Below are 27178 nucleotides of genomic sequence, written 5' to 3'. Positions count from 1 at the left end.
TGTTCCCCTCTGCGTGTCCTGGATGACTGTTTGCCACCTTTGACATCTTTCTGTCCCACTCAAAAGCTGATGAACTTGTTTCACCAAGGAAATAGAATTGGGAAACTTCCATAAGTTACCACCGTTCCTTCTTCCCACCTACCTCTCCTTCCGTCCTATTATAATGAATAAATTCTCCATATTCCTAGCAAAATCCAGACCCTCCACTTGAGTCCTAAATCCCATTCTTTCTCACCTTCTTAAGAACATCACCCCAGTAATTCTAAACTCTTTATATTTTCCCTTTTTCTCGCTCTGAGAGCTTTTTCCCCTAATAGCGTAGAAATGTGGTTCTCGCTCCCCCCCCTTTTTTTTTAATGTTTATTTATTTGTTTTGAGAGAGAGAGTGTGAGCAGGGGAGGGGAAGAGAGCAAAGGAGGTAGAATCCCAAGCAGACTCTGTCTACACTGTCAGCACGGAGCCTGATGCGAGGCTCAAAACTCATGAGCCACAAGATATGACCTCAGCGGAAAACAAGAGTCCGATGCTCTACTGACTGAGCCACTCAGGCTGCCCTTGCTCCTCTTTTAAAACATTCTAGGGGCGCCTGGGTGGCGCAGTCGGTTGGGCGTCCGACTTCAGCCAGGTCACGATCTCACGGTCCGGGAGTTCGAGCCCCGCGTCGGGCTCTGGGCTGATGGCTCAGAGCCTGGAGCCTGTTTCCGATTCTGTGTCTCCCTCTCTCTCTGCCCCTCCCCCATTCATGCTCTGTCTCTCTCTTTCCCAAAAAAAAAATAAACAAAAACGTTGAAAAAAAAAATTAAAAAAAAAAAACATTCTATTGACCCCCCCCATTCCAATTCTCTCCTCCCCAATTACACCAAACCTCCTCGAAAGGGTTGTCTATATTTGCTGTCTTCATTTTTTTCCTCCCTCAGCCCATTTCAGGAAGCTTTTTCATCCCCAGCACTTTGCTGAAACTGTTCCTCTCAAGGTCACCAGTGACCTTCACCTAGCTAAAGTCGGGTGAATTTTCAGCCCTCGTCTCAAATTAGCAGCATTTGACGGTCGTGTCCTCTTTGAAACACGTTTTTCTCTTCGCTTCTCAGACACTACACCTGGTTGTTTTCTTACCTTGGTTGTCACCACTTCTCAGCTCGCCCTGAGCCCCAGACGAGCCCCTTAGTCATCTCAGCCGGTCTCGTGGTTTTTCATCCCATGTGTTGCTCGTGATTCCCAGGTGTACATCTTAGCCCAGACCTCTTGCAGAACTGCAGGCTGGTCCATTCTACTGCCAGCTGGATATTTAATTGGCATCTCAAACTCCATGTGTCTAAAAGCCAAGCTCCTGTATGTCCTCACGGTACTTCCTCTGCTGTCTTCCTCACCCTTCCAGGGGCTCAGGCTGAAAACAGCCTCATCCTTGACTCCTTTTTTGCTTCACATCAGCGAGTCCCACTGGCCTTACGCTCAGGATGCCTCCCATCTAGAGCCCAACCACTTCTTCCCCACCTCCGCTGCCACCACCTTGATCCCAGCCACCATCACCTCTCACCTGCATTTTGCCATAATTCTCTCTCTCTCTGTCTCTCTGTCCCTCTCTCTTTTTTTGAGAGAGAGACAGAATGAGTCTTCAGCAGGCTCCACGCTCTGCGCACAGCCCCGTGTGGGGCTCGATCTCATGACCGTGAGATGGTGACCTGAGCCTAAATCAAGAGTCAGACGCTTAACCAGCTGAGCCACCCAGGCACCCTGCCGTGATTATCTTAATTGGTCCTTCTGATCTGCCCTTGTCCCCTTTAGTCTATGCTTAACACAGCATCCAGAGTGATCCTGTTCTGTCCAGACTCTCTAGTGATTTTCCAAGTTACTCAGAGTGTTAACCAGGGTAATTACAGTGGCCGGCAATCTGCACCTTCTTGGCCCTTCGGCTCATCTTCTGTCTCCTTCCTCCCTATGTTCCAGCCATAGCGGCCTTGCTGGTCTTGCTTCTGCCTCGGGATCTTTGCTTGAAAGCTCTCTCCCTGAATACTGCACGCCTCACTTCCGGTCTTCACTCACTGAAACCTGCTCTAATCGTTGTGTTGACAAATACCAACCCCTGATCCCTTCCCCAGCTTTATTTTTCTACACAGCACACGTAACCGTCTAACATCCTACAGATTTTTACTTACTTGCTTTCTGTCTCCAATAGTAAGCTTCGTGAAGACCAGGATTCTTCTGTTTTGTTCACTGCTGTAGTCTCATGCCTGGAACAGTGCCTGGCCCTAGTGGGTGCTGAATAAATATTGATTGAGTAAATAGAGGATTATTTTCACTTTTCAAGGGGAAGGCTGCAAGCAGTGAACTGAGTTCTTACTCATCCGGTTTTCCTTCCTACAGTGGTAGAGCTGTGCATTCTGTACGGACAGAATGAAGAGAAAATGGCCACTGAGCTTATAGCCTTCTGCACCAGCATAGGTAACGTTCGCCTGACCTCAGAGATCCTGAGCTCTTTTGAGCATGAGGTAAGAACAAAATGTAAGGAAACTAATCCTGAAATTCTCTATTTTTGCTCTTGAGGGAAGGCGTTGGGATGTGTTGAGAAGCACAGGCTGTAGAATCAGGTCTGGATTCTGGTCCCGAGGTGCACTTGGGCAAACTATGGAACGTGTTTCTGGGCCTCCGTTTCCTCTTCTGTTAGTGGTTCTAATCACCCATATTTTTTACGGTTACTGTAACAATTACATGAGAGTGGGTATAAATCACCTAAAACTGTATGTCGGGTGGTAGGTCTTCAAACCATTGGTTTTGTTATTAGAATTAAGTTCTTAGAAACAAATAGTCACGGGATAACTGTTCCTTTTTAGTCTATCGTGCATCCTCTTAATTCTTACTTTGAGGAATTTTAGATATATGTGATTACGTTTTGAACGCCTACTTCACGGCTGTGAAAAACACTTTCTCTGTTACTTGACTACACAATAATATATATTCATTATCTTTTATTCCTCAGTGTCTGAGCAAAAGATTGCCCAAAGCCTCGCACAGAGCCTCCGGGGATGGTGGGCACGCAGGAGCTAGAGACATTGTTTCCATACAAGAACTGTATCCTTTTCTGCCCAAGGTCTTTGCATCAAGCCACATGCTGTGTTTCATAATTTGTGTAATTTTAAAACAAACAGTAGGGGCACCTGGGGGACCCAGTCAGTTGAGCATCCGACTTCAGCTCGGGTCATGATCTCGCGGTTTGTTGGTTGGTGGGTTCGAGCCCTGCATCGGATTCTGTGTCTGCCTCTCTCTCTCTTTGCCCCTCCCCGACTTGTGTATATGTGTGCACGTGCTCGCTCTCTCTCTGTCTCAGAAATAATAAATGAATAAACTTAATAAAATAAAAACCAATAATAAAAAGTACGTACTGGGGCGCCTGGGCGGCTCAGTTGGTTGAGCATCCGACTCTTACTTGGTTCAGGTTATGATCCCAGGGTTGTGGGATCAAGCACCGCGTCAGGCTCTGCATTGAGCACGGAACCAGTTTGGGATTTTCTCTCTCTCTCTCCCCCTCTGCCCCTCTCCTCCACTGGCTGTTTCTCTAAAATAAAAAAAAAAAAATGTTAAGTACCTACTGCTTAGATTTCTTATCTAATCAACCATCGCCTTAGATTTTGGTTGTTTTCCTTAAACACTTTTTTTAGAATTGAAGTGGAGGAAGAAGAAGAGACCCTCTTGAACTCTTACACCACACCCTCTAAGGTGAGTATAGTGTTTGGAAGTGCGTTCTACAAGTAGCATTTTTTTTTTTTTGGTCTTCATTCTAGAAACATTAAAACATTATCGCAACATTTGAAGTTCTAAGGGAGGGGGTGAACCACGTATACGGTGGGATGAACCACGTATACGGTTCCTGCCACGTCTGCCTTTCCCATCACGGGCATAGATGCGCTTACATAACAGCAGTCCTTGTGACCACGAAGCTACCCTGCTTTTTTTTTTTTTTTTTTTTTCAGGTAGCATATCATAAAATGTTTACAAATACAGTCTCTCCATAATTACTCTCTGTAAAAGTTACACAGTGTTGTGTCAGGCAGAAGTCCTACAATGGAGTAATGCAGTTCTGGTGTTGGATCCCAGCGTAAGAGGCAGGATAGGATAAGTGGAATAGTGTTGCCCTCCAAGCCTGAGTCAAAAGACCTAGGTGACCTGGGGTGAGTTGTTTTATCTGAGCTGCGGTTTCCTCAGCTCTACAATCGGGGTGCTTTTGTTCATTTACTGAGCAGCTGCTGAGTGCCAGGCACTGTACGAGACCCCGGGTGAACAGTGGTGAATGAAGCGAGCATGGCTGGGCTCTGCCCTCAAGAAGCTTAAAATGTGTAGAAATTCATAAGCACGGAGCAAGCCTTAATGTTTCAAAGCAGGTTACCCTGTGAGAAGGAAGGTGAGTAGCTCAGGTGTGCCTGCGGCGAGCAAGAAAGCTAAAAACGTGCCCCGTGGAGGTGCTGACACAAAACAGGCACACACCACATACTATGTGAGCCTCCTGCGACTTCCCTTAGCCTAAAATTGAAGAGATCTGAAATCCGCACTTGACTGTCCCCCTAGAGATGGGCTTGTCCGGGAGCCCACACCTTACTAAAAGGTACCTCCGCTCTTGCGTTTGTTCGGGCCAGGAACCCTGGAGACCTCCCCCAGTCTTCCTTCCCTCTCACACCCCACATCCAACTCCTCCACCAGTCCCGTCGGCCCTCCTTCCAGAATCCGGGTCCTCGCCGAGCCCTGTCCGCCAGGACCTGTCACCACCAGGCCTGCAGCACCGGCGTCTCCCGAGTGAGTGGGATGGCTTCCCGTCCTGGCTTCTTTCACTCTGTCCGCCTCCAAGCAATTCACACAACAGTCGGTGCTCCGTGCCCCTTTCGGATGCAAGTCGGACTAGGTTTTTCCTGCTCTCGGCTCTCCCCTGGCTCTGCCATCGTCCCTGATAACGTTCAGAAGGCGTGTGAGCGTCTGTCCGGAGTTGGCCCCACTCCCTTGTCTTCCCACCCTCCTCCCCACTCTGGTGGTCTTGCTGCTCTTGAGACACATCACACGTGTCCATCTCCTATGCCCCCTGCCTGAGGGAACAGCTCTGCCTGCGAGAGCAAAGCCCCCTCCTCTTTCCCTCCCCCGTTTTCTTCTCTTGCTCTGTTCTTCTCTGTGGAACCCATTGCCATGAGACCTGTTCTGTATTTACTTCTTTGTTTTAGTCTGCCTCCCTCCCTTAGAACGGAAGCATCACACTTGGTGACCAGGGAATCAGAGTTGAGTGAGTCGGACTGAAATGAGCAAACGATATGAAATGTATCTGAAGCTCAGGGGAGACGCCGTGTGGGCTGAGCTAGAGGAACGTAAAATACTCAGAACAGGAGCTGCCACACGGAAACTGCTTGATCGTTGTTAGGCCACACATCAGTGGCCTCCTGACAAAATAGTCATGGTGCCGAACGTCGGTCTTTCCCACACGAGCGGTGCCACAGTGAGGTTGCCAGGCCCTTGTCGGGTCTCAGAGGCAGGTGTACCTGTGCTATAGGGGGTGAATGTTCCAGTGGCCTTGGTTTATCATCATTATTTGCCTTGTGCGGTTGACAGCCACTCTCTGCCTCCAGGCTCACCGTAAATCCAGTGGTTATAGTCTGGCTTTCCTCATGTCCTGCCCGACAGGGGAGAATGTGTTAGCCCAAGGATCTGAAGTTCCCAGGCCGCCAGCGTTCTGTTTCTAGCAAGTTAGTAAACTGGCATCCTTGGCCGTAACTTGGGTTTCTGTGTGGCGTGAGCATGTGCTCACCCCGGCTTATGGGAATACGGTACCCTCAGTCACTTGTCCTCGCTGTGAATGAATACTGGCCTGTAGTGTTGATAGACCTCATGAGCTTGGTCAGAGCGCATCCCCAAGAAGCATGACTGGAGTTGGTTTATTGACACAATCAGCTTTCACTGCGAGGGCTGAGGACGAGCACCGTGAGACTGCGTTGTCTCCCAGAGTAACCTCCTCTGGCCGCGTCCTGGGAGACAGACTGTCTTTCTCTTGAAATACTGCCACCCCACCTTGGCCCCAGAGTTGGACAGCCCCTGTGTATTACCAGGGTCGTTTAAGAAAATAGTTTGAGAATGTATAGCAAAACCATAAAATCTTATCCATCCTTTGGTCCAGTAACTATCCCTAGTCAGACTCTCCCCTAAGGAAATAATCCAAATTATGGGAGACGCTATCTGTGTAAAAGTGGGCATCTCAGCATTATATGTAATCACCCAAAACTACAAGCATCCCAGACATCCAGCGGTAGAGAAGTAGTTATGTAAATTATTACGTAGCAATTTAATTAGCACAGCTACTAAAAAGGACAAAGTTTTTGATAATGTGGGGAACTGCTCATAATTAATATAGTGCAAAAAAAGCAGTATATGTAATATTCAAATTAAGGTTTGTATTTATTTATTTAAAAAAAAATTTTTTTTTAACGTTTATTTTTGAGACAGAGAGAGACAGAGCATGAACGGGGGAGGGGCAGAGAGAGAGGGAGACTCAGAATCGGAAGCAGGCTCCAGGCTCCGAGCCATCAGCCCAGAGCCCAACACGGGGCTCGAACTCATGGACCACGAGATCGTGACCTGAGTCGAAGTCAGACGCTTAACCGACTGAGCCACCCAGGAGCCCCAAGATTTGTATTTAAACTAAGATTAAATATTAGAATTTATTTTTTTTTAATTGGAAAAATATTAAAATACTATTAAAAAAGAGTTATTGTAGGGGCACCTGGGTGGCTCAGTTAGTTGAGCATCTGGCTTCAGCTCAGGTCACGACCTCACCGTTTGTGGATTTGAGCCCCGCGTCGGGCTCTCTGCTGTCACTGTAGAGCCTAGAGCCTGCTTCCGATTCTGTGTCTCCCTCTCTCTCTGCCCCTCCCCTGCTCATACTGTCTCTTTAAAAAATAAACATCTTTTAAAAATGGTTATTGTGGGCTGGGCTGCAGCAGTCTCCAGCCGTGGGCAGGAAGCAGAGGGGTGAAAAGAAAATGGTTATTGTATAAGAGTGGTAGCATAAGCGTCTTTTTAAAATCTAATTTCCATTCCAGCTACTTAATGACGGTCTTGAGTCCGTTCTCTTGTGTTCTGTCCCCAGTCATCCCCAGCAGATAGCCGTAGTGGCATAACTTCTGTACACAGCCAGGAGGAGCCCAAGGGCAGGGAATCCACCGCAGGCCAGCTGGCCTCCTGGTCGTGGTCCCAGCAAGGGTTTTGTCTTTGCTCTGCCACAGTCGTCTGTCCTAGACTTTGGGGAGCGATGAATCTCTGAGCTGTGGGTTTCATCCTCCTTCCTGGGCATATCTTTGGATTCTTGGTTGATGAGAAAAAACCAGAAAACAGAAGTGACCGTCAATGAGGTGTTTGCTAAATAGTCTCCAACTATGAGCTCAACCATGTTATCCGCCTGGAGTTGTTCCTATCTCTGATTTTGAAAACGGGCGGGGGACTTTGCCAAAATGTCCTACCTCGTGCCCTACATTTGGGCACCATGCTTCTCTTCCTAAGGGGCTGTATACACTCGGTTAGCAACTTGCATCTACAGTGACTGGGATTCTGTCTTCTGTTTTGTTCCTAGGGTTCTCAGAAGCGAGCTACCACCACCCCAGAAACCCCCCTAACCAAAAGGACTGTGTCTACTCGGAGCCCCCATCAGCTTCTCTCGCCATCCAGTTTCTCTCCAAGGTATGGATCAGAATGAATCCAGCTGCCAGACAGCAGGCCTGCCCTCCCCTTTCTCTGGTTATCGCGTAGCTGACTCTACAGAGTGACCCTACAAGATGCAGGTGGACATGTACCTCCGCGGTGCCTGGCCGGAGAGCCTCGTTTCTCCCTGCCCTCCCTGCCTTCTCTTCCTGTGTGGAAAATTACCGTGTCTTCCAGTAGTTAAGGAAACTCACTTTCCACCCACTTTTCTGGGGCTCATTTCCTAGATCAGGAACTGATATCTTCTGTGGAAAACAACCTATCTATTCAGAAGTCCTGGAGTCTTAGGAGTCTTGCCAGTTGAGACAAATAGGTTTTCACCTGCCTCTGTTAGTTCATTTGTTGTTGGGTTTCTTCTTCTTCTCTTAAGCTAAAGTATTTAGTTTTTAAAAAGAAAAGCACGTCTCTGCGTTCGTAATGTTGTGTAACCCGCTTATTGTTCCTCTCTCAGGTTACAACTAGTTTCTGAGAGGTTTCTTGTCGCTGTGACTCTACACGGACTTAATTGGCATTTTTATCCCCGCTGCCACCTCTGCACATAAATCCACAAAGATCACATGTGATTTTTTTTGAAATCCGTAAATGACATGTCTTCTATTGGAGAATCCCATAGGTGAGGGCCCTGCCGAGTCGGAGAAAGGTTTTGGTGTTGCCACATCAGGATGAGGCTAAGAAGCGGTCACGTTAACAGTTTAGGGAAATACTGACTGCCATCGGCCACCACCTGTGCTTCGGATCACGTCTTCCAGATTCAGCAGAGCTTAAGATTTCCCAGCTCCTTCTCTTGAGAAAGGAGGTGATCGCAATCATTCCAGATGAGCAGTCCTTGGACTCTGATGGACAGTTAACGCCAGTTTGGTCCACTCCTGCTCTCAGGTTTCGGGCGTGAGCTTTCTAGACTTCCAAGGGCATCTTTGAAACTTGCTGAATAGACATGGTTCTCATGAGCTGAACCAGCACTATCATGGCGGTTATAATCTCTAAATAAGCAGTCGCTCAAAATGTCATGGCGTTAAAGGGCCGGTGGTCATGGCTGTCCCACAGAGTTGCTCTGGGAGGAGCTTGGAAAAGTCGGCGATGCACCGCCTAGGCATTTTTTAATGCACGCTAATAAAGCTGACGTCAGAGACTGGTTTGGTAATTTATGAAAGTAACCTCTAAATTACTCAAGTAGAGGCGGCCCTGGAGAGCGAGGTGGTTAATTGAGCTCATTTTCTGTAGCCTGTCTGTCGAAAGAGGGACTCCTAGCCCCAGTTGCAACGTCACCCACATAAAACTGGCCCCTGCAGAGTCTCGGCGCATTAAATGAAGACCGTTTGAAATAGACCTCTCTGTGAGCTGTGTGCACCACCAGAGGATTAGAGGGCCTCACTGTCATCCAAGCTGTTCAGCAGTATTTGTGTGTTTTTGTTTACCAGTCAGTGAGAGGAAATACGAGAACTTGTCAGTTGAGCCTTGAAGAATGGGAATATTTGTTCACCAACTGACTGAATTCATTACATCTCCACCTCCGTAGACACTGGGGAAAGTTGATTAATTCCTTTTAACTGTGTTTTATTGGGGTGTCTACCTTAAACTACATCGTGAGGTATTAGATGTGCACAGCAACTTTGGGCTTATCCACAGCCAGGCTCTAATGGTATTCTAATAAGTGCTAAAAAAAAAAAAATCGTAAGAAACCAAGGAAAGTGATACTTGAAACTTGCTTCTTAATCAGTTCAGCGTTTGGTTTGGTTTGGTCTCGCTTTATTTCATTTGAAGCCAGGAGAAAACCCTTTAAAATCTGTCTCTGTCTCTAAACTTACCCTCATTCCTGGAATTCCTTAAAGGTCCGGGTATGTGCGACCCCATTAAGCTGATTAGATTTAGACAATGTGAGGCCAGCTTGACGTTTGTCCAATCCCCAAGGTGACCTCATTGTATTCCCCTCTCTCTTTAGATACGAGTATAGTAATATTCACCTGTTTTGCTTCCGATCAGTGCTGCTCCCTCTCAGAAGTACAACGCGAGAAGTAACCGCGGAGAAGTGGTTACCTCCTTTGGCTCAGCACAGGGAGGGTCTTGGTCTGGAAGAGGAGGGGCTGGCAATATCAGCCTGAAGGTCTTGGGGTGTCCAGAGGCACTAACCGGGAGCTACAAATCAATGTTTCAGAAGCTTCCAGATATTCGAGAAGGTGATTGTTTTTCCCTTGGAAATTCTGGAGCGGTGTCTGGGTGGCTCAGTCGTTGAGCGCCCAGCTTTGGCTCAGGTCATGATCTCATGGTTCGTGGGTTCAAGCCCCGCATCAGGCTCTGTGGTGACACCTGAGAGCCTGGAGCCTGCTTCAGATTCTGTCTCCCTCTCTTTCTGTCCCTCCCTCACTCACACTCTCCCTCCCTGTCTCTGTCTCTGTCTCTCTGTCTCGAAAATAAATAAAACATTAAAAAATTTTTGTAAAGAAAGAAAGAAGTTTCAGAAGCTATAAAACCACCTGGAAAGGTATAAAGTAACAAAACTTTAGCAAGGCTGGTAGAATGAGTCCCAAGGTTGCCTTTGAATATAGAAGTCGGTAGGTGTCCTCCAGATGCCCCTGTTAGTGGAGGGACATGAGTGGAGGGGATGCTCTCAGTAATTCTCTCCCAAGTCACTTTGCCTCCCTGAAGAAAAGTGCTAAAGAAAAAGCACGCAACCATTTCCCAGTGGCAACCACTTGAACTATGTCAAAAAAGCCCAAGTGAGGTCAAAGACACTCACGGCTTCTTCCTTGTAAAGAATGGAAGACGCTCCAGGTTGGGCTTGACTTCCCCTAAACCTCACTGATGACCAAAATAAAAGGAAGACTGGGTTGTGGGGATCCGTGCTGACTCTCAGGGATTCTGCTACACGATATGTGGCCAAACGGAAGGCCACCCCAGCAACCCGATTTCGAGAGATTCGTCAGGCTTTAGAAAGACGTCCTGGGCGCCCTCCTGCTTCTGGCTGACTTTAATATCTTACAGCGTGCGGTATTTTCTCCCCTCGGCAAGCGGAACGTCCTAAACGCGATACTTTTTCCCCTCTGGGATTTCAGTTCTGACCTGCAAGATAGAAGAACTCGGCAGCGAACTTAAGGAACATTACCAGATTGAGGCTTTTACTTCCGTTCTGGTCCCAGCTCAAGTAAGAATTGTTCTCCCAGTTTCTCCCAGTTACTGTTGTACTTTTTAACTGACGGGGAACAGGCATCCTTCTTGCGTCCTTTTTTACGTCTTGTCTACATTCTAGTTAGAACATCCGTCTTGGTCGAATTTGATAAAATGGATCCTTCTGAAGAAAGACCTACAAGAACTGTCGGGTTTTGTGACCAGAGACGGTCATTTTCGGTGCACTTGGTTAGGGTCTTGTGCTCAAGCAAAGACTGAGGCCTTTTCCTTTTAGTGGTAAGGCAGGTGCCCCCTGGAGATTTCCTACAGATAGAAGCATTCGGTTATCAGGATATGAGGACAGCAGCAAGGATAGGGAGTCTAGAAGCGGTGGCTCCTGGTCTCTGTCCTTAGGGACCAACTGTTGCCAGTAGTATCTTGAATGGTGATATCATCTGGCATATATGGACCAGTGCTTTCTCTCTAAAACATTTTTTAACCTAAGGGGAAATGTGTTCTAGAACATTCCTTATGGTACTTCTGTCATTGTTTGCATTCGGAGAAGATTGACCAGTTGGGGAAGATATGCAAAACCATGCCATAGAAGGAAGTTTGGGAAAAGATTAGACTTCCTCAGTCGGCCCCCAGGAGTGGGAACAGGATAGAGGAAGCCCCGGGGAGAGAAATTTCAGCTCAATTCAGAGAAGAACTTCCTGTTAAGAGACAATATGGTATGTGGTTAAGGATATGGCTCTGGAGCCAAACTTCAAACCAGACTTTACCCACTCTTTGACCTTGATTAAATTATGTAACCTGTCGGGCTGACTTTTCTCATTTGTAAAGTGAGTACAATAACAGTATCCACGGTTTCACAATTGTGAAAATTAGACAGGTTAATACACGTAAGCCTGTAGAACAGTGCCGGATGTTCATGAGCTCGGTAGACCTGAGCTCCTGTTGATAGTCGAAACTCTCCAGAGATGCGGTGGGCTGCCTTGGGGTGCAAGTTTCCCTTTACTTGAGATGCTCAAGCTTAGGTGGCCACTTAGAGGGGCTCAAGCATGGCGGGGGGGGGGTGCAGACAGACCAAATGCCATCTGAGTGTTCGTTCTTCTGCCGTGAGAGGCAGCGGTGATCCTCGTCAATATGATGCCCCGCCAAAAAATATTTGCCGTTTGGGATTTGCTTTGTGATTTATTCTGTTGACCTCGGGTTTTGAGCTCCTGTCCCCAAGACTGTCATTCTTTTGTTACACCTTCGGTAGGAGCCTGTCACTCTGCTGGGCCAGATTGGCTGCGATACCAACGGGAAGCTGAACAGCAAATCCGTGATTCTTGAGGGAGACCGGGAACACTCCTCAGGGGCTCAAATTCCAGTGGATTTATCTGAGCTCAAAGAATACTCTCTGTTTCCCGGACAGGTGAGATGGGACGCGCGTGGGCTGTTCACCCCGTAGTACGTGTGGCGGGCTGCAGCTCTGGGGACGAGCGTTCTGTCACCGGCTGCCTGTCACTTTCAACCTGTGGCGGCGGGGGGTGTAGCTAGAGCCCAGGCTCATGGGGATTCCAGCTTTCCCCCAGTGCTCTGACCTCGGCTCTGGGATCTGTTGCCGGGGTCCAGCTCCACCCCACAAGATGTGTCATTCTGGCCACATTCCTTATCCTCTTGAAGCCAGAGTGTCTTCGTCTCTAAAATAGGAATAATAATTCTTACCTCATAGGATCATTACAAAAAATTAGGTCATCCGTATAGAGCGTAATTATTACTAATACAACCTCTTTGTTTTCTTTTTTTTTTTTTTTTTAAGTTTTTTATTTATTTTGAGAGGGAGGGAGAGAGAGAGAGAGCAAGAGTGAGTGAGCACAAGCAGGGAAGGGGCGTGGGGAGGTGGCGGGACAAGAGAGAATCCCAAGCAGACTCTACACTGTTACGAAGCGTGAGATCACGAACTCTGAGATCATGACCTGAGCCGAAACCCAAGAGTCAGACACTTAACCGACTAAGCCACCCAGGCTCCCCAGCCCCTTTAATTTGTTTTCTAAAAAAAATACCCCCACGTTTACAACTACAAAATGAGATAGCTGGACTTAGTACCTAAGTTTTTTTTTTTTTAAGTAAACTACCCAACGTGGGACTCAAACTCACAACCCCAGGGTCAAGAGTCGCATGGTCTACCCACTGAGCCAGTCAAGTGCCCCGATACTTAATAATTTTTAACTGTATCAAAATAGTGTATTAGTGACTTGTCATTTATCTCCCGTTCTGCTTCTTGTCCTTCAGGTCGTCATTCTGGAAGGAATCAACACCACGGGTGCAAAACTTATTGCCACCAAACTCTACGAGGTACCCCGGCAGTTGCCCAACCCCCACCCCCCCACACACCCCCCCCCCGCTTTGCTGCCGGCACAGTACGTGCAGTTCTGACTGTCCTGGAAACTCATCCCTTTTGAGAGCCTATCTGTTTGCTTCCCAATTCTCTATAAAATGGGAAGCTGCCTCTAGGCCAGGGGTCAGCAAACCATTTCTGTAAAGGGCCCGAGAGTAATTATTTCAGGCTAATTTACAGGACATACGGTCTCTGTCACAATGACTCAGTTGTGCCGCTGTGGCATAAAAGTGCCATGGACCCCCCATAAGCCAATGAGTGTGGCTCTGTGCCAGTAAACTTGATTTATAAACACAGGAAGTAGCCAGGTTGCACCCATAGGCCCTAGTTTACCTATCCCTGCTCTAGGTGATAATCCTCCGCTGATTTTCACATAGTGCAAGCAGAAGTCTCAGATTCCCTGCTGTCCGGTCCTGGCCTAGGGAACTGGTACTTTAAGCACCTGTCTTGAGTTATATTATGAGATTAGCCGTGACCTCCCATTACGTGCATTTCTTGGTCACCCTGAGCCATACAGAAGAATGCAGGTATCATCAGATCTGTGAGCTTTTAGCTCCAAGGAGCAAGACTGAGGCTGCTTTCTTATGCATCTCAGCCCTCCCCCACCACCCTCCCTCCCACCTGCAAATGCTATCTGCCCGCCCCCCTCCCATGCCGGTCAGGGGCCACCCCTTTTTTTAACCAAAGATGGTGCCTGGGGTAAGGCCTCAATTTAGCTTTTCTCCTGTCTTTAAGGGTGTGCCGCTTCCATTTTACCAGCCCCCCAAAGAGGATGAAGGTAAGTCTGGGTCCAAACGTTGTTTTGCTAACAGTGAATATGGTGGACGAGGTTCCTCAGGCCCTGGGAAAACTGCAGAAGCTGCCTGGGCGCACCCTGGCGGAGGCTAGGGGTGACAGCAGATTGGTGGCTTCACGGGCGCTTTGTGGAAGGCCGGGGTCCGAGCCCAGTGAGCGTTGCCACCTGGGTTCTGGCTACAAGAGGCATGCCATTTGTATCTGGAAGTTACTTTATGAGAGGGAAAATAGGAATATTTATATAAAAGAATTTCTTTGAATGCACTGTGTTATCCTAGATGGGATCCGGGAAGAGAAAAGGGACATTAGTGGAAAAGCTAGTAATACCCAAATAAATTCAGAAGCTAAGAGTAATGAGCCAGCGTTAATTGCTACGTTTTGACAAATGCACCATAGTCAGGACGCTGGGGGCATTAGGACGTTACGGGACGCTGGGGGAAAGGTATATATACAGGAGCTTGGTGCTGTCTTTACAACTTTCCTATGTTTCTAAAGTTATTCCAAAATAGCAAGTTTATTTAAAAATTAGACAAATTTAAGAAACAAAACATAGAGGAAGGGAAGGAAAAATATAAACAGAGGGAGGCAAACCGCAAAAGACTCTTAAATACAGAGAACAAACTGAGGGTTGCTGCAGGGGTGCTGGGTGGGGGCATGGGCATTAAGGAGGGCACTTGGGGTGGGCACTGGGGTGCTATGCGTAAGTGGTAAATCACTAAATTCTCCTGAAACAATTATTACACTGTATGTTAACTAACTTGGATTTAAATAAAATTTAAAAATTGAAAAAAGTAGACAAATTTCTAAGGAAGCCCAGAGTCATTTGATAACTAATCTAGAGGGGAAGGGACAAAAAAGAAGTGTTAACAGACTGCCTCAAAATAATTCAAAGCATTTTTGAAAGCAAAGCAGAAGACTATTGAGGACTCACAATGAGATGGCTGACGCCAGGGTATTGTCAACCCCCTGTGCACATTGATAGTGATGAGGTCATTCTTGGAGATGACCTAGAATCAGGAATGCAGTTTAGGAGTTTGTGACATTGCCCATTGTATCAGAAGATAGGTGTTTCTGGCAACACGATTAGTTTGGTGATATTAGTCCACTTCAGGGAGTGAAACGAAATTGACATGAGATGCCCGGAGCCTCGCTGTATGCCAGGGAAGCCTCTGGAAGCAGTTGAATAGGTTATTAAGAAACATTTTTGACCAAGGTGTTGAGCCGGGCACTCGTGGAGACAGAGTAAGACAGGGGCCTCGTCCAGCTGGCACTTGGTATTTACTCCAGGGTTTACATCTCCTGTAGGCTCCTCAGAACCAAATTTAACTTTGTCCTCTGCCCTATCGTTGCATGAAACTTACTCTTCTCCCTGAACTGTCCATCTCATTTCATGGGGTTCCTGCTCTGGTAGACCAGTAACGCGCCCCCCCACCCCACCCCAGTCCCTGCAACGTGTGACTGTGTTACTCTATATGGCAGAAGGGACGTTGCAGGTATGCTTAATTTAAGAATCCTGAGTGGGGGGGGTTAGCCTGGACTGCACAGGTGGGCCCAGTGCAATCACAAGGGTCTTTGTAAGGGGTGGGGGGGGGGCAGAATGATCCGAGTCAGAGACAGAAATGGTAGGCTGCCGGCTTCGAAGGTAGAGGAAGGTTCACGAGCCGAGGAATGCCAGACAGCTTCTAGAAGCTGGAAAAGTCAAGGAAACAGTTTCTCACCTGGAGCCTCCAGAAGGAACACAGCCCTGCCAACACTGATTTTAGGACTTCTGACCTCCAGACCCGCGATAATAAACCTGTGTTGTCTTTAAGCCACTAAGTTTGTGATCATTGTCCCAACAGCCATAGGAAGCTAAAACACGTTGAGAAGGCAGGGATCTTCGGGTTTTGTCAGTGAGAGCCACAGAAACTGGTTTGGACTTAAAAAGAGAATTTGTTAGGGGAAATCCAGCTAGCCCACAGGTAAGAGAGGCAGCTAGGAGCGCAGACTTAGAAGCAGGGAAGGGCCTCACAACTCGAGGTATCCGGTTAGCAGGTATTCCCCAACTATGTCGCCCGGTTACCTCTGGCTGGAATAGGTCAGCTCCACCCTTTTTTCTGTTCTTGGATAGTTCACCTCAAGATGCCAGAACCAGGGAGAAGAGTGTGGATGGCTTAAACTGGTCAGACGTCTGTCTCCGGACCAGGGGACGACGGTACACTTAATTTGCAGCCCCCAGACTGCTTTACGGAGGAGAGGGCTGGCTCTCCCAAAGGAAAGCCGATGCTGTGGGGAAAAGGGCAGTGTGCGACAGGTGGCCAAACGCCACACCTCTGTGCCGCTCACGCGGGAATCCCATTCCGAGCCTCACACCCAGCCCATCTGGACTCCTCCGTGGACCGCGTTCGGCAGCCACACGGGACCACCAGATGTTCCCTCACTCCAAACACACTCAAACTGCACGCTCTCCAGGAGACTGCTTGCCCTGGCTCCCGGAAAATCCTACTTACAAGCATAAGCAAAGCGAAATAAGCCAGTCACCAAAAGATAAATATTGGGTGGTTCCACTTACATGAGATACTTAGAACGGCCAAAATCATAGACAGGAGAATGGGGGCGGGGGAGGAGGAGTTAGTGTTTAATGGGAACAGAGTTCTGGGAATGAATGGCAGCGATGGTTGCCCGGCATTCTGGATTCTTTTAATGGCACTGAAACGTACACTTAAAAATGGTTAATATGGTAAGTTTTATGCTGTGGTTTTGTTTTTTTTCTTTAATTTTTTTATTTATTTTTGAAAGAGAGAGAGAGAGAGAGAGCATGAGCGGGGGAGGAGCCGAGAGAGAGGGAGACACAGAATCCAAGGCGAGCTCCAGGCTCCTAGCTGTCAGCACAGAGCCCGATGCAGGGCTCGAACTCACGAACCGTGAGATCATGACCTGAGCTGAAGTCGGACGCTTAACCGACTGAGCCACCCAGGCGCCCCTATGTTGTGCTTTTTTTACCCCAATAAAAAAGGGAGGCAGCGCATTAGCAGACCTCACCTTGATCACGTCTCTCCCGATTGCTTCCTCCCATCGCTCACGTGTGCTGCTAACAAACCGCCTGTCGTGCTCTGGCTATTCGCGTACTTCCCCGTCTCTAGCAGCTGATGGAATATTCTTTGAGGCTGGGAATGAGGTCTTATTCTTGGATTCCCAGAATTGTACACCTAGGGAGACTCTCAATCAATTGAATCCTGGGGCGTTTTTTTTTCCCTAATCGTCCTTTCTGCCACCGTTCCGTTTTCTTCTAATCAACACCTCGTGATCCTTTCTGTCTTAGATTTTGAGCAAAACATGGTCCTGGTGGCCTGCGGGCCATACACGACCTCCGACAGCATCACGTATGACCCCCTGCTCGATCTAATTGACATCATCAACCGCGACCGGCCAGATGTCTGCATCCTGGTAGGAAACCCTCCTGGGACAGCTTCGCCTCGTTGGGTGGAGGGGGGGCGGGTACCAATGGGAAAACTGGGGAAGAGACTTTGGGAAAAGGCCCAGTGTTGTAGGAGGCAGCCCCCCTCCATCCAGGGTCACAGCCGGGCACCCCCACCCCATCTGCTACCTGTCCTGGGCTCCACGCGCAGCCCGGAGGGACAGATAGATCCTGGGCAGAGAACCACTAGGAGGGTATGTGAAGGTGCTCACAGACACCGTGTGGTTCTGACACCTTTGTTTCTCTCCCCTTGGGCCTGTTGCAGTTGGGACCTTTCCTGGATGCTAAGCATGAGCAGGTTGAGGTAAGTGACCGGGGCTGGGATGGGCAAGTGCCGGATTCTTGCGTTCAGTTGAGCCCTCGCTGTTACTTCCAGATTTCGGAGTTTACGCTGCATCTGTAACAAACCTAAATTAATCCCTGTGGCTAAACAGAAAAACATTGTAGCGGGGCATTTTTGTAAAGATACGGAATTTGAAGGCTTCACTTCCCCAGCACACAAGGCCATTTGGAAGCTGGGGGAGGGAAATACAAAGCTGTGAGTCCCGGTGTCCCCTTGGGACACTGCATGCGGAGGCGCAGGGCACTAGCTCGGATGCAGGTGTCCGTGGGTCGCGGAGCCGCACGTGCAAAAGCGCCCCACCAGGCTGCTGCCCTCAGCTCCTTGCCCCACACCATGCTGTCCCTTGGTGCATAAAACACAAGTGGCCCTTCCCAGGGCATCTCTCGGCCGAGAGCTGGTGCCTCCTACCCTTCTCTCTGGATATTGTACCTTCCACAGAAAGGATTTCGAGACGCTCTTCCTTTTAGTCTTTGTCTCAGCTTACATTCCAGGGGATTTGGAATTCCTCCCCCATCTCCTCTCCTGCCCCCTGGTAGACTCCGCTCCTTTCGCGTCTCTTTCGTCTTTGTATCCCCTCCAGCTCCTCGCTCAACAGCTGGCCCCTGAGGTCACTAACGTGTTAGGCAGGTGAACAAAGGCCAACGCCTACCCTCTAGATCGGTGTCCCTTCTTCTCTTGCAGAACTGTCTGCTGACAAGTCCATTTGAAGATGTCTTCAAGCAGTGTCTACGGACAATTATTGAAGGGACACGAAGGTCAGAATTCAGAATGTTGGACAGAACCTTAAGCTGCCTGGTTTCTCCAGGGCTTCCCAGTAGGAAGCTGAAACTGATGGAAAGCAATGGTAGCCCCTACCCCCTTCATCCTTTTGAACTACAGAGATCGGATCCAACTCTTGACCCTCAAGTGCACCGACGCCAGGTTAAGAGGCATCTCTGTCAAACACAAAGATAAACACACTTGACAGGAAAACGCTTCATAGACTTTCGCTCTTCCCTTGCTTGTTCTTTTACTTCCTTCCTTTTTCTCGCTCGCCTTTGTATAAGCTCGTTCCATGGGAATCTTCCCAGCTGATTCTGAGAAGTGTTTGATGAGTTACCCGACAAAATCCCCAGGGGCCCCAAACATCTTGCTGCGCGAGTGATTGTTTTGGGGTGAGCCCAAGTCCTTCCCCGGCGTCAGAGCTTCCCTGGGTTTCGAGGGGCACTGCTGACGGCCAGGAAACCGTGGTAGAAACTCCCAAGAGGGTGGGACCCTGGATCCTCGCCGTAGACCAAGGGGAAGGGACGGTGAGAGGTCACAGTGGCGATGAAAGAGATGAGCGGTTCTAATTTGAGAGAAAGGGCACTGTTCCAGGAAGAGTCTAAAGCTGCATGTAGGAAGTTAATCAGGAAGCTGACCTCCTCACTTCCTGTCCCTGCCCTTCCAGTGCCAGGGTTTGAAAGGAATTGGGGTAGGTGATGGATCTTCTCCTCCAGGGATTTGCTCGCCTGTAGCTGAGCTCATAAAAAATACACATTCCTGAGGCTAAGCTTTTAAAAACGAGTCTGTAACAAAGGTGGTTCTCAAAACAAGATGTATAATCTTCTGCCCATCCGCCGTGAGAACTGATCCCAGAGTCGATTAGTCGTAATACTACCTCTTGTATGGGCAGCACGGCCAGCGTGGTAGGCCTCGGGGATGGGGGAAGACACCCTCTAACTTACCTGCCAGTGGGGGACTTGAGTCGTGCCAGTGACGGCCTGCATGCGACTGGGTCTCCCCTTCCCCCCCCCCTTCCACAAAGGAAGACCATACAGTGCCTGCCCTCTTGCCTCCCACGTTGTTGTGACCCTGGCCGGGTTCATCAGAGCTGGAGAGCGCCCAGTGCTCCTCCTCTGAGATCACCCCCCTGCCCCCTCCCGGCATCCGGGAGCAGGGCCGGTGTCCCCTTCTTTCGGGTCCCCTGGGGGTGGGCAGGGACCTGCATAGCAGTGCCCAGTGGGCCGGGTGCTGTCCCTGTGACATCGGGTTCTGGTTTTGGTTCCTCGCCCCGTGTGGTGGTGACAGCGGTGGGACAAACAAAGAACAAATGGGGCATTGTCACTGTGGGGTGAACACCCAGCGCCGCCAGGCACTTTCATCTGTGGCCAGTGTGCGCCTCAGGGCAGGGAGAGCCGCCCCCCCTTCCCCTAACTGTATATAAGTGGTCAGCGTCTCCTCGTTAGGGGAATTTATTTTTATTCCTGAGAGTTCAGAAACGCGGAGCACAAAGCTGATTTATCAGTAAAAGCCAGAACTATTGAGGAAGCACCCCCTCCACAGAGAGCTGAGCCGCAGAGGGAGCGGCCGCGGGGACCCTCCCACCGTGATGCCTGAGGGCTGTGCAATGCTCAGCATAGTTGGAATTTTCTTTCGGATCCCTCCCCCTACAGCCACTTCATAACCATGAGCGGGAGGGCTGTTTTCTCCTTAACCGTTGCTCTTCCAGAACCTTCGCTGAAACAGAGGGGCCAGCTGTACAGCCGCCTTTCGTGTCCACCACAGACTGAGCCCGTGGGGTCCGGAGCACGGCGAGTCCCATTTGGGTTCCCCCGCCGGGCCTTGGGAAATGATAGTGCACTTTTCCATGTCAGAGGGACCATAGCATGCAAAGTATCTGTGGTCTCAAGATCCTTATTCTCTGTTGCAAAAGTCTCAGTTCACACTCTGAGCAGGTATGACAAACAAGTGACAGATGTGACCACAATCACCAATGCCTTTATCCCTGTACCTGTATCTGGGAAGGCCACACATTTTAAGCAAGAGAGGGAGCTGGCAGGGAGAGCTGTTGGTGAGTCTTGAACATGCCCCCAAAGTGACACTTTGCGCCCGTGTGGTTTGTAATAGGCCCCACTGCCAAGCACCGCTGAGGGAACCAGGGAAACAGGATTTTTTTTTCCCCCTTTCCTCTTTTGTGTGGCTGAGGAGGATAAACAGTTGGGTCCCAGAGTTCAGGGTTTTTCTTCGCGATTACATGTTGTCCCCTAGAGATTCCCCGCTTCTGCCTCCGTCAGGGGGAATCATTGCTTTTGCTGTTGCTGTTAAATATCCCTGTCATTTTGGCAACACGGGCTGCTGAGAAAAACTTGGGGCCTCGCTTCCGCACGTGAGAGGCACAGGGCTGGCTCGGGGAGAGGCCACCTGCGTTCTTCCCCGTCCCTCTGAAGGCGCTTCTGTCTCCGTCGTAATTCAGACCGAGCGTTGTGTCGGGAGGGTCTGGTTTGATCCCTGATCGGGAGGGCCGTGTGTGCAGGCGGTCGGCAGGCCTGGCCTCTCCCCGGGAAAGAGCCCCGGTCAGGGAGACTAATGCCCGTGAGCTGCATCTGTTTGCGTAGCGCGAAGACACAGAACTTTGGGTTCAGCTCTGACTCTTTGGTCTAAACCTTGTCTTTCTAGATTTTCTATATCCCAACTTCTCCCCCTTTTCTACCAAACGGTCCCATCCCTTCCCCAGTAGAACATCAGAAGAAAGTGGAACACCCGGAAGGAAGCATGTCCTGGGTGACCTGAGCCTCGTTGAGGTAGAAGGGTAGAGATGAGAACAGTCGTCTTTTGCTCACAGTGTCCCATGGGAAACAGCACCTCTCCTTCTAGAATTCAGTTCTCAAGTTCCTCCCTGGATGCAGGCTCTCGTATTAAGCTGCGACATCTTCAGTCTGTCGTCCAGCTGTTCTAACGCAACTGCGCTCAGTTTTCTCCCTCTTCTGATGCTTTTTTTTTTTTTTTTTCCTGATGCTTTTTTGACAAAGTAGCTCTGGCTCCCACCTCGTCTTTGTCCCATCGCTGAGGGATGTGCACCACGAGTCCGTGTACCCACAGCCACCCTTCAGCTACTCCGATCTGCCTCGAGAAGACATCAAGGTACCAACATCCTTTCCCTGAGAAGCAGGCAGCCCGAATCCAATGTGCTGCGGGGGACCCAGCTCTTCCCCCTAAGCGGAGGGAGGGGGGTGCCTTTTGGGGGCACGGATAGGGCCTGAATTTTAAGCTTCTCTCTTTTTTTTTTTTTTTTTTTTTTCTTTAAACGTTTATTTATTTTTGAGACAGAGACAGAGCATGAACGGGGGAGGGTCAGAGAGAGGGAGACACAGAATCTGAAACAGGCTCCAGGCTCTGAGCTGTCAGCACAGAGCCCGACGCGGGGCCTGAACTCATGGACGGAGAGATCATGACCTGAGCCGAAGTTGGCCGCTTAACTGACTGAGCCACCCAGGCGCCCCTTAGGCTTCTCTTTTTAACAAGTGAATGTGATTTACTCTCTGTTGGTTTGCTCCCTCTTTCGGTGGTCTCCCCAGCCCTGGGAGACGCCCCACTTTCATGGGGAAGAAGTTTCTAGCTTTGGTGTACAAATGCTCGTCTCGCCCCTTCAATCTAGCGAGTGCGGTTCGTGTCTGAGCCCTGCAGCCTCTCCGTGAACGGAGTGGTCTTCGGCCTGACGTCCACGGATCTGCTGTTCCACATGGGAGCCGAGGAGATCAGTAGGTGAGAAGCAGTTCTGGGCCAGCAGGCAGGGCACTGGCTTTCTAGACCAGAGAATCGAGGGGCTGCTTGGCAGCCTTGCCTGGGAAGTCCCTAGAGCAGCACTTTGTGCCACACCTTTTGGCCATTAGAGTTTCTCTGTCCCCAAGACAGCAACTGGATACGTTTCTGCTACGTTCGTCTGCAGTGTCGGAGACCCCGAAGAACCACGTCTTTGTGCTTCCTTTATAATCCTAGAAGTTCACCTGCTTTCCTTCCCCTCCCACCTTCGTGACCTAGGCAGGAGTGGGCGCCCCTGCTCCGGGAGAATGAACGGGCAGCCTCCCTTACCAGAGCAGGTGTCGTTCTGCAGAATCAGACCCCGCCACACCTGCTGAGCATAGGTCCGGCAGTTCAGTTCCCCCGTCACCGGAAGGAGTGTGAAGCAGTTGGCGTGTTGGGCCAGATGGGTGTGCGCTTGCTGGCTGTGGTTGAGGGTCACCCCGACTGCACGCCCCCACCCACTGGTGGGCCCCTGGCCCATTCTTGCACGCTGCGGTTCTAGCCAATGGCCCGCTATGGTCTCGTCACCAGGGATGCCTGCCTTTTCCCTTCGCAGCCCGGTGGCCAGCTCCCCTCCTCAGGTGGGGACAGACCGAGCTCTTTGGGGGTGGGTCTTTGAACTTCCCCAGAGGTACCCTCCCGTCACCGCACACGGGCCGCGTAGCTTCCCCCTAGTTTATGAAAGCCTCGAGTCCTCCCCAGAGAGAAACAGAAGCTGAAAAACAGGGCTCTGCATTCCGTTTCTTGCTTCTCTTCCTTCCCCAGTTCTTCCGGAACTTCAGACAGACTCAGCCGAATCCTCAAGCACATCCTGACCCAGAGGAGGTGAGCCGGCTCGCTGGAATAACTGACCGTGAAGAGTGTGCTCCGGGGTCCCGGGCTCTGACCGATTTGATTGGGAGCGCCTTCCTTGGGAAGAGTTCCCAGGGAACTCTGCCCTGCCATGACAAGCCCGCATTCTGTCCCCCAAACACAGAGGAGCAGGAAGGACAATCTGAAAGCATGGATGCAGAGAGGGAAGCCATGCGGGAAGGGTGGGGCCCGGATCAGCCACTGCTGACTGTTTCTCTCTGTCTCTGTAGCTACTACCCGCTCTACCCTCCCCAGGAAGACATGGCCATTGACTATGAGAATTTCTACACCTACGCCCAGCTGCCTGTCACCCCAGACGTCTTCATTATCCCATCAGAGCTGAAATACTTCGTGAAGGTGGGTTTGGACTCTGCTTTTTCCCAGAAATGCCAGAACCGGTCTTTGACTTCCCCTTCTAGACCACTGCTCCTCGCTCTTCGTGCTGGGGACGGTGGCCTCATTTGTTTGGGGGGGGGGGGGGTGGTAAACTAATCTGTTAGTAAAACGTGTAAGGAAAAAGGCATCCCCCTGCTCGCCTGCGCCCCAGAGCACGGTGCTCCGTCGGCCCAGCCTGGGAGTCCCAGGGGCGGGCAGGAAGCCCCTCAAACAGTGGCTGTCACCTGGGGCCATGTCAGGGTGACCTGGAGAGGTTTCACACTTGCACTTGCCTGCCCCCGCCCCTGAATGCGGATGTGACCTCCAGGGGGATTTCAGCCCTTTGGCTCTTTGTCATCTGTGCCATCCGAGGCCTGCTCCTCCACCCCCCCCACCTTGCCCCGGGGTGGGTCCCTCGTAGGGGATCCTCCCGACCAGTACCCCTCTGGCCAACCCAGAGCCATTTCGCCCTCAGGAGGTAGACATTTGTCCCCAAGTCTGGGAGCCGATTGTTACCCTGCCGGTTCACCTCCTTCATTCTGTTTCAGAAGCTCCTAAGGAATTCAGGGTTTTCCAATAATAAGTTAACAGACCAGACTTGAGATGGGTTCGGCCTTCCTTTCCATTTTATAAACCCCTCGCTGGGGTCTGACGGTTAGATGATTCCAACTTTCTCACGTCGGCCCCTCTCCTTTCCCCAGGACGTCCTCGGCTGTGTCTGTGTGAACCCCGGGCGCCTCACCAAAGGGCAGGTGGGGGGCACCTTCGGCCGACTCCTCCTCAGGAGGCAGCGGGCTGAGGACGGGGAGGGGAGGCGGAGTCCGTGTGCGGCCGCCCAGGTGGTCAGGATCTGAGGCCCCGGTGCTCCATCATCCCCCATCACGCGGCCTCGCGGACACGTGAGCCCAGGAGCGGCCTTCCCACAAGAGCCCAGGCGTGGAAAGGTAGAGGCAGCAGGCGGCGAGCTGGAGAAGAGGCTGCGGGGTCCAGGCCTGGCGGGCAAGGCCTCGTGCAGCTGGACCCTGGCTCTGAGTTGAACTTCTTGGGAGGAAAGCTGCTGTTTCTTCAAGTACACGCAGAGTCCAGAGAGAACCGGCCGTGGACGCGGCGTGCTCCGAAAACGCAAGAAGGCTTTTTGATTTTTCTCCTTGATATCAGACACGGAAACGACTTTTGGAGAAGTAAAAGTAAATTCTGAGGAGAACTCCTGAGTTTAAATCTTCTTCCGCTCTCTCTTTTTCCCGGTAGAACGAAGAACATTGCCTCCCTGACCTGTGCCCAGAGAAGGCAGAGCGTCTGTCACACTGGGTTTCTGTCCAGCCCCAACCCTGATCCCCGCCCCCACCCCTGCCCCCGGCCCCTGAGGCCTCTGTGCTGAGGAGGTGTGCTGGGCTGGGGCCCTGGGCCCGGGCTACAGAGCAAGCAGCTGGCTGCGTGCCCGGCCCTCCCCGCGCAGCCCTCACATGCACGCTGTGGTCCCAGCCTGACCTCTCCATCTGGACGGGGCGGCCGCACGGAGCCGTGCCAAAGCTGGATTCCCTGGTGCCGACCCTGCCAAGTCGCACAGCGTGGCCCGGTGCTCGCCCATAACCCCGAGCGCTCGGACAGCAGGGCCCTCCGGGGTCCCCCGGCGTCCCGTGTGTCCTGGCATCTGGGGAAAGGCGGTCACTGGTCAAATGCGGGGTGGGTTTCTGCCCAAAGCTGGCAGGCTGCCCTGCCTCGTATGCCAAAGCCAAGACCGGAAACCCCAGCTCCTGGGCCGAGGGAAAGTGTGAGAGGGAGCAGCGGGTGTCAGTGCCTATGCCCTGAGTCAGAGATAAATAGGTGATTGAGCGGTGTCCAACCTTTGCCTCCCACCTGGGACAGTGAGGTGGAATCAACGGCAGGTCTGACCAGGCTTGGGTGAAACTGGTCTCCCTTTGAAAACAAGCAGCTGCGGTTTTGCTTCATTCACTTTATAGGCGCCTCGTCTGAAGACAAGAACCAGGGACAAGCCCCAGCTTGGGGAGCTGATTCTCCCTCAAGATCCCCTGCACGTGAAGCACCCAGCTGCAGGGTTGGGGACCTCATGTCTTTTGTCTCCGGATGTGGCATTTGGGGAGTCCCGGGCCCCTCTTCCACAACCTTAAACCCCAGTTCAGGAATAGCATTTGTACGTCTACCAATCCCAGGGTCGGCTAAAAGCCTGCCCCTCCCCGCCTTGGAAAGCCCTTGCCTGGGAAGATTCACCACCAGGCCCTTGGCCATGATAAACAAGCCTCTGAGCCCTTATCTCGTGAACCCTTGTGTGGCTCTCAGGGAGCCACGGCTCTTGGCAAGAATCCGGGTGTTGCTGCTGAAGAAGCCTCCCGGGGAATTGTAGTGTCTTTGTCCTCACTTGGCAAGGTATGAAGCCCCTTTTCCCCTTATTACCGACTCAGCCATCTGAGTCCAGAGGCCCTGTGAGATGGGGCAGTTGGCAGAGGGGGAGGAAAGACCCGCGGCGGGGGGGGGGGGGGGGGGGGGTGCGGGGGGAGGCGTGTGCAGGGCAGACGGAGGCAAGGGGGTGCAGCCTCCCGGGTGAGAAAGCAGGCGCTCAGCATGAATGGGAGCGTGAGTCCGTTGCCTGGATACGAGTCGTGTGACTATTGGAAGTGATCGGGGAGGGCCAGGGCAGGCATCTAAAACTCGAACAGAAAGCAGGATGCGAACCCCAGATTGCAGACAGGTCTGGCGGGCATGGGCCTCTCTGCCACCAGATGGTCCCTTTGGCTCTTGTCAGGAAGTCGGTGCCCAGCTGAGCCAGCTGGCTGCTCCTAAGCCCCTTTTGAGCTGGGTCGCTAATTTCTGGAATCTTCCTCTCGCTCCCACCTGCGCCGAGGCACGCGACCTCTGGAGTAAGGCTCTGGGTCTGGAGTGAGGCTCTGGGAGGGCGATCGGTGAGGAGGGAGGGTGGAGGAAGCCGAGGAGCCGGGGCCTGGCCAGAGCGCCAGGGATCCGCCTGCTTCAGAACCCCCTTTCGCTCAACGCTCAACAGCACCTCCTCTGGTCCTGGGCGTGCCCGTGTCCTCGGGACACAAGCCTTAGGGTGGAGCAGATGGTCCTGAGGAAACAAAGTCTCTGTACTCTTACCCAGTTCCACACCTCCATGTCCCAGCTGTTGTGTCCCCTCAGGGCCACCCGGGCTACCAACCACCTCTTCTGGTGCCGGTAGAGCCTGAGGCTGCCCTCGCTTAACCCCTGCATGGCCACCTTTTAGAATCCAGGCTCTGTCTCTAGGAAGGTCAGGGGTGAGCTGCTGAGGGGAACCCAAGTGGGTCCCCAGAACAAAACTGGGGGCTTGGGGCGGTGGGGGCACCCGGAGGGGGGCTGGGGCAGGGCCGTGACTCTGCTCCTTGGGGTCCGTATCCTGCCTTTCTGCAGCTACTTTGGGCCTGGTGTTTCCTTTCCCTTGACCTAGGGTCACCCAGCCCGGCTCAGCCTGTCTTGCAGCTTCCCCTGGTGCTGGGAGTAGCCTTTTGGGCTGATATTTCATTTCTGTTTGGGACACATTTCCTTTCCCCTGACCCTGAGGCTCCTGGCCGAGCCCCCCACCCCACCCCAAGAACCAGTCTTGGTTGGCCACACG

General features: G+C 51.2%; 1 protein-coding gene and 1 long non-coding RNA gene across 2 annotated transcripts in view; one reads left to right on the top strand and one right to left on the bottom strand.

Moving 5' to 3' along the window:
* Positions 1–24789, top strand: part of POLA2 (DNA polymerase alpha 2, accessory subunit) — a 26437-nt gene extending 1648 nt beyond the window's left edge. Inside the window, exons 2-18 of the mRNA XM_047877889.1 lie at positions 2362–2486; positions 2975–3066; positions 3654–3711; positions 7592–7698; positions 9700–9893; positions 10770–10858; positions 12086–12241; positions 13102–13164; positions 13943–13985; positions 17304–17428; positions 17725–17763; positions 18484–18557; positions 21576–21684; positions 22199–22305; positions 23110–23169; positions 23427–23553; positions 24273–24789. Coding sequence (XP_047733845.1) covers positions 2362–2486; positions 2975–3066; positions 3654–3711; positions 7592–7698; positions 9700–9893; positions 10770–10858; positions 12086–12241; positions 13102–13164; positions 13943–13985; positions 17304–17428; positions 17725–17763; positions 18484–18557; positions 21576–21684; positions 22199–22305; positions 23110–23169; positions 23427–23553; positions 24273–24425 — 1721 coding nt within the window. The 3' untranslated portion in view covers positions 24426–24789. The remainder of the gene's footprint in view (positions 1–2361; positions 2487–2974; positions 3067–3653; positions 3712–7591; positions 7699–9699; positions 9894–10769; positions 10859–12085; positions 12242–13101; positions 13165–13942; positions 13986–17303; positions 17429–17724; positions 17764–18483; positions 18558–21575; positions 21685–22198; positions 22306–23109; positions 23170–23426; positions 23554–24272) is intronic.
* Positions 24757–27045, bottom strand: LOC125176458 (uncharacterized). Its single transcript, XR_007156250.1, has 3 exons — positions 26263–27045; positions 25060–25222; positions 24757–24843 (listed from the first exon to the last, which is right to left on the bottom strand). It is a non-coding gene; the product is annotated as an uncharacterized LOC125176458 (long non-coding RNA).
* Positions 27046–27178: the final 133 nt, after the last annotated feature.

The sequence above is a fragment of the Prionailurus viverrinus genome, chromosome D1 (assembly GCF_022837055.1).
Source record: "Prionailurus viverrinus isolate Anna chromosome D1, UM_Priviv_1.0, whole genome shotgun sequence".
In the NCBI taxonomy this organism is placed as follows: domain Eukaryota; kingdom Metazoa; phylum Chordata; class Mammalia; order Carnivora; family Felidae; genus Prionailurus; species Prionailurus viverrinus.
This window is presented reverse-complemented; position numbering and strand designations above follow the sequence as displayed.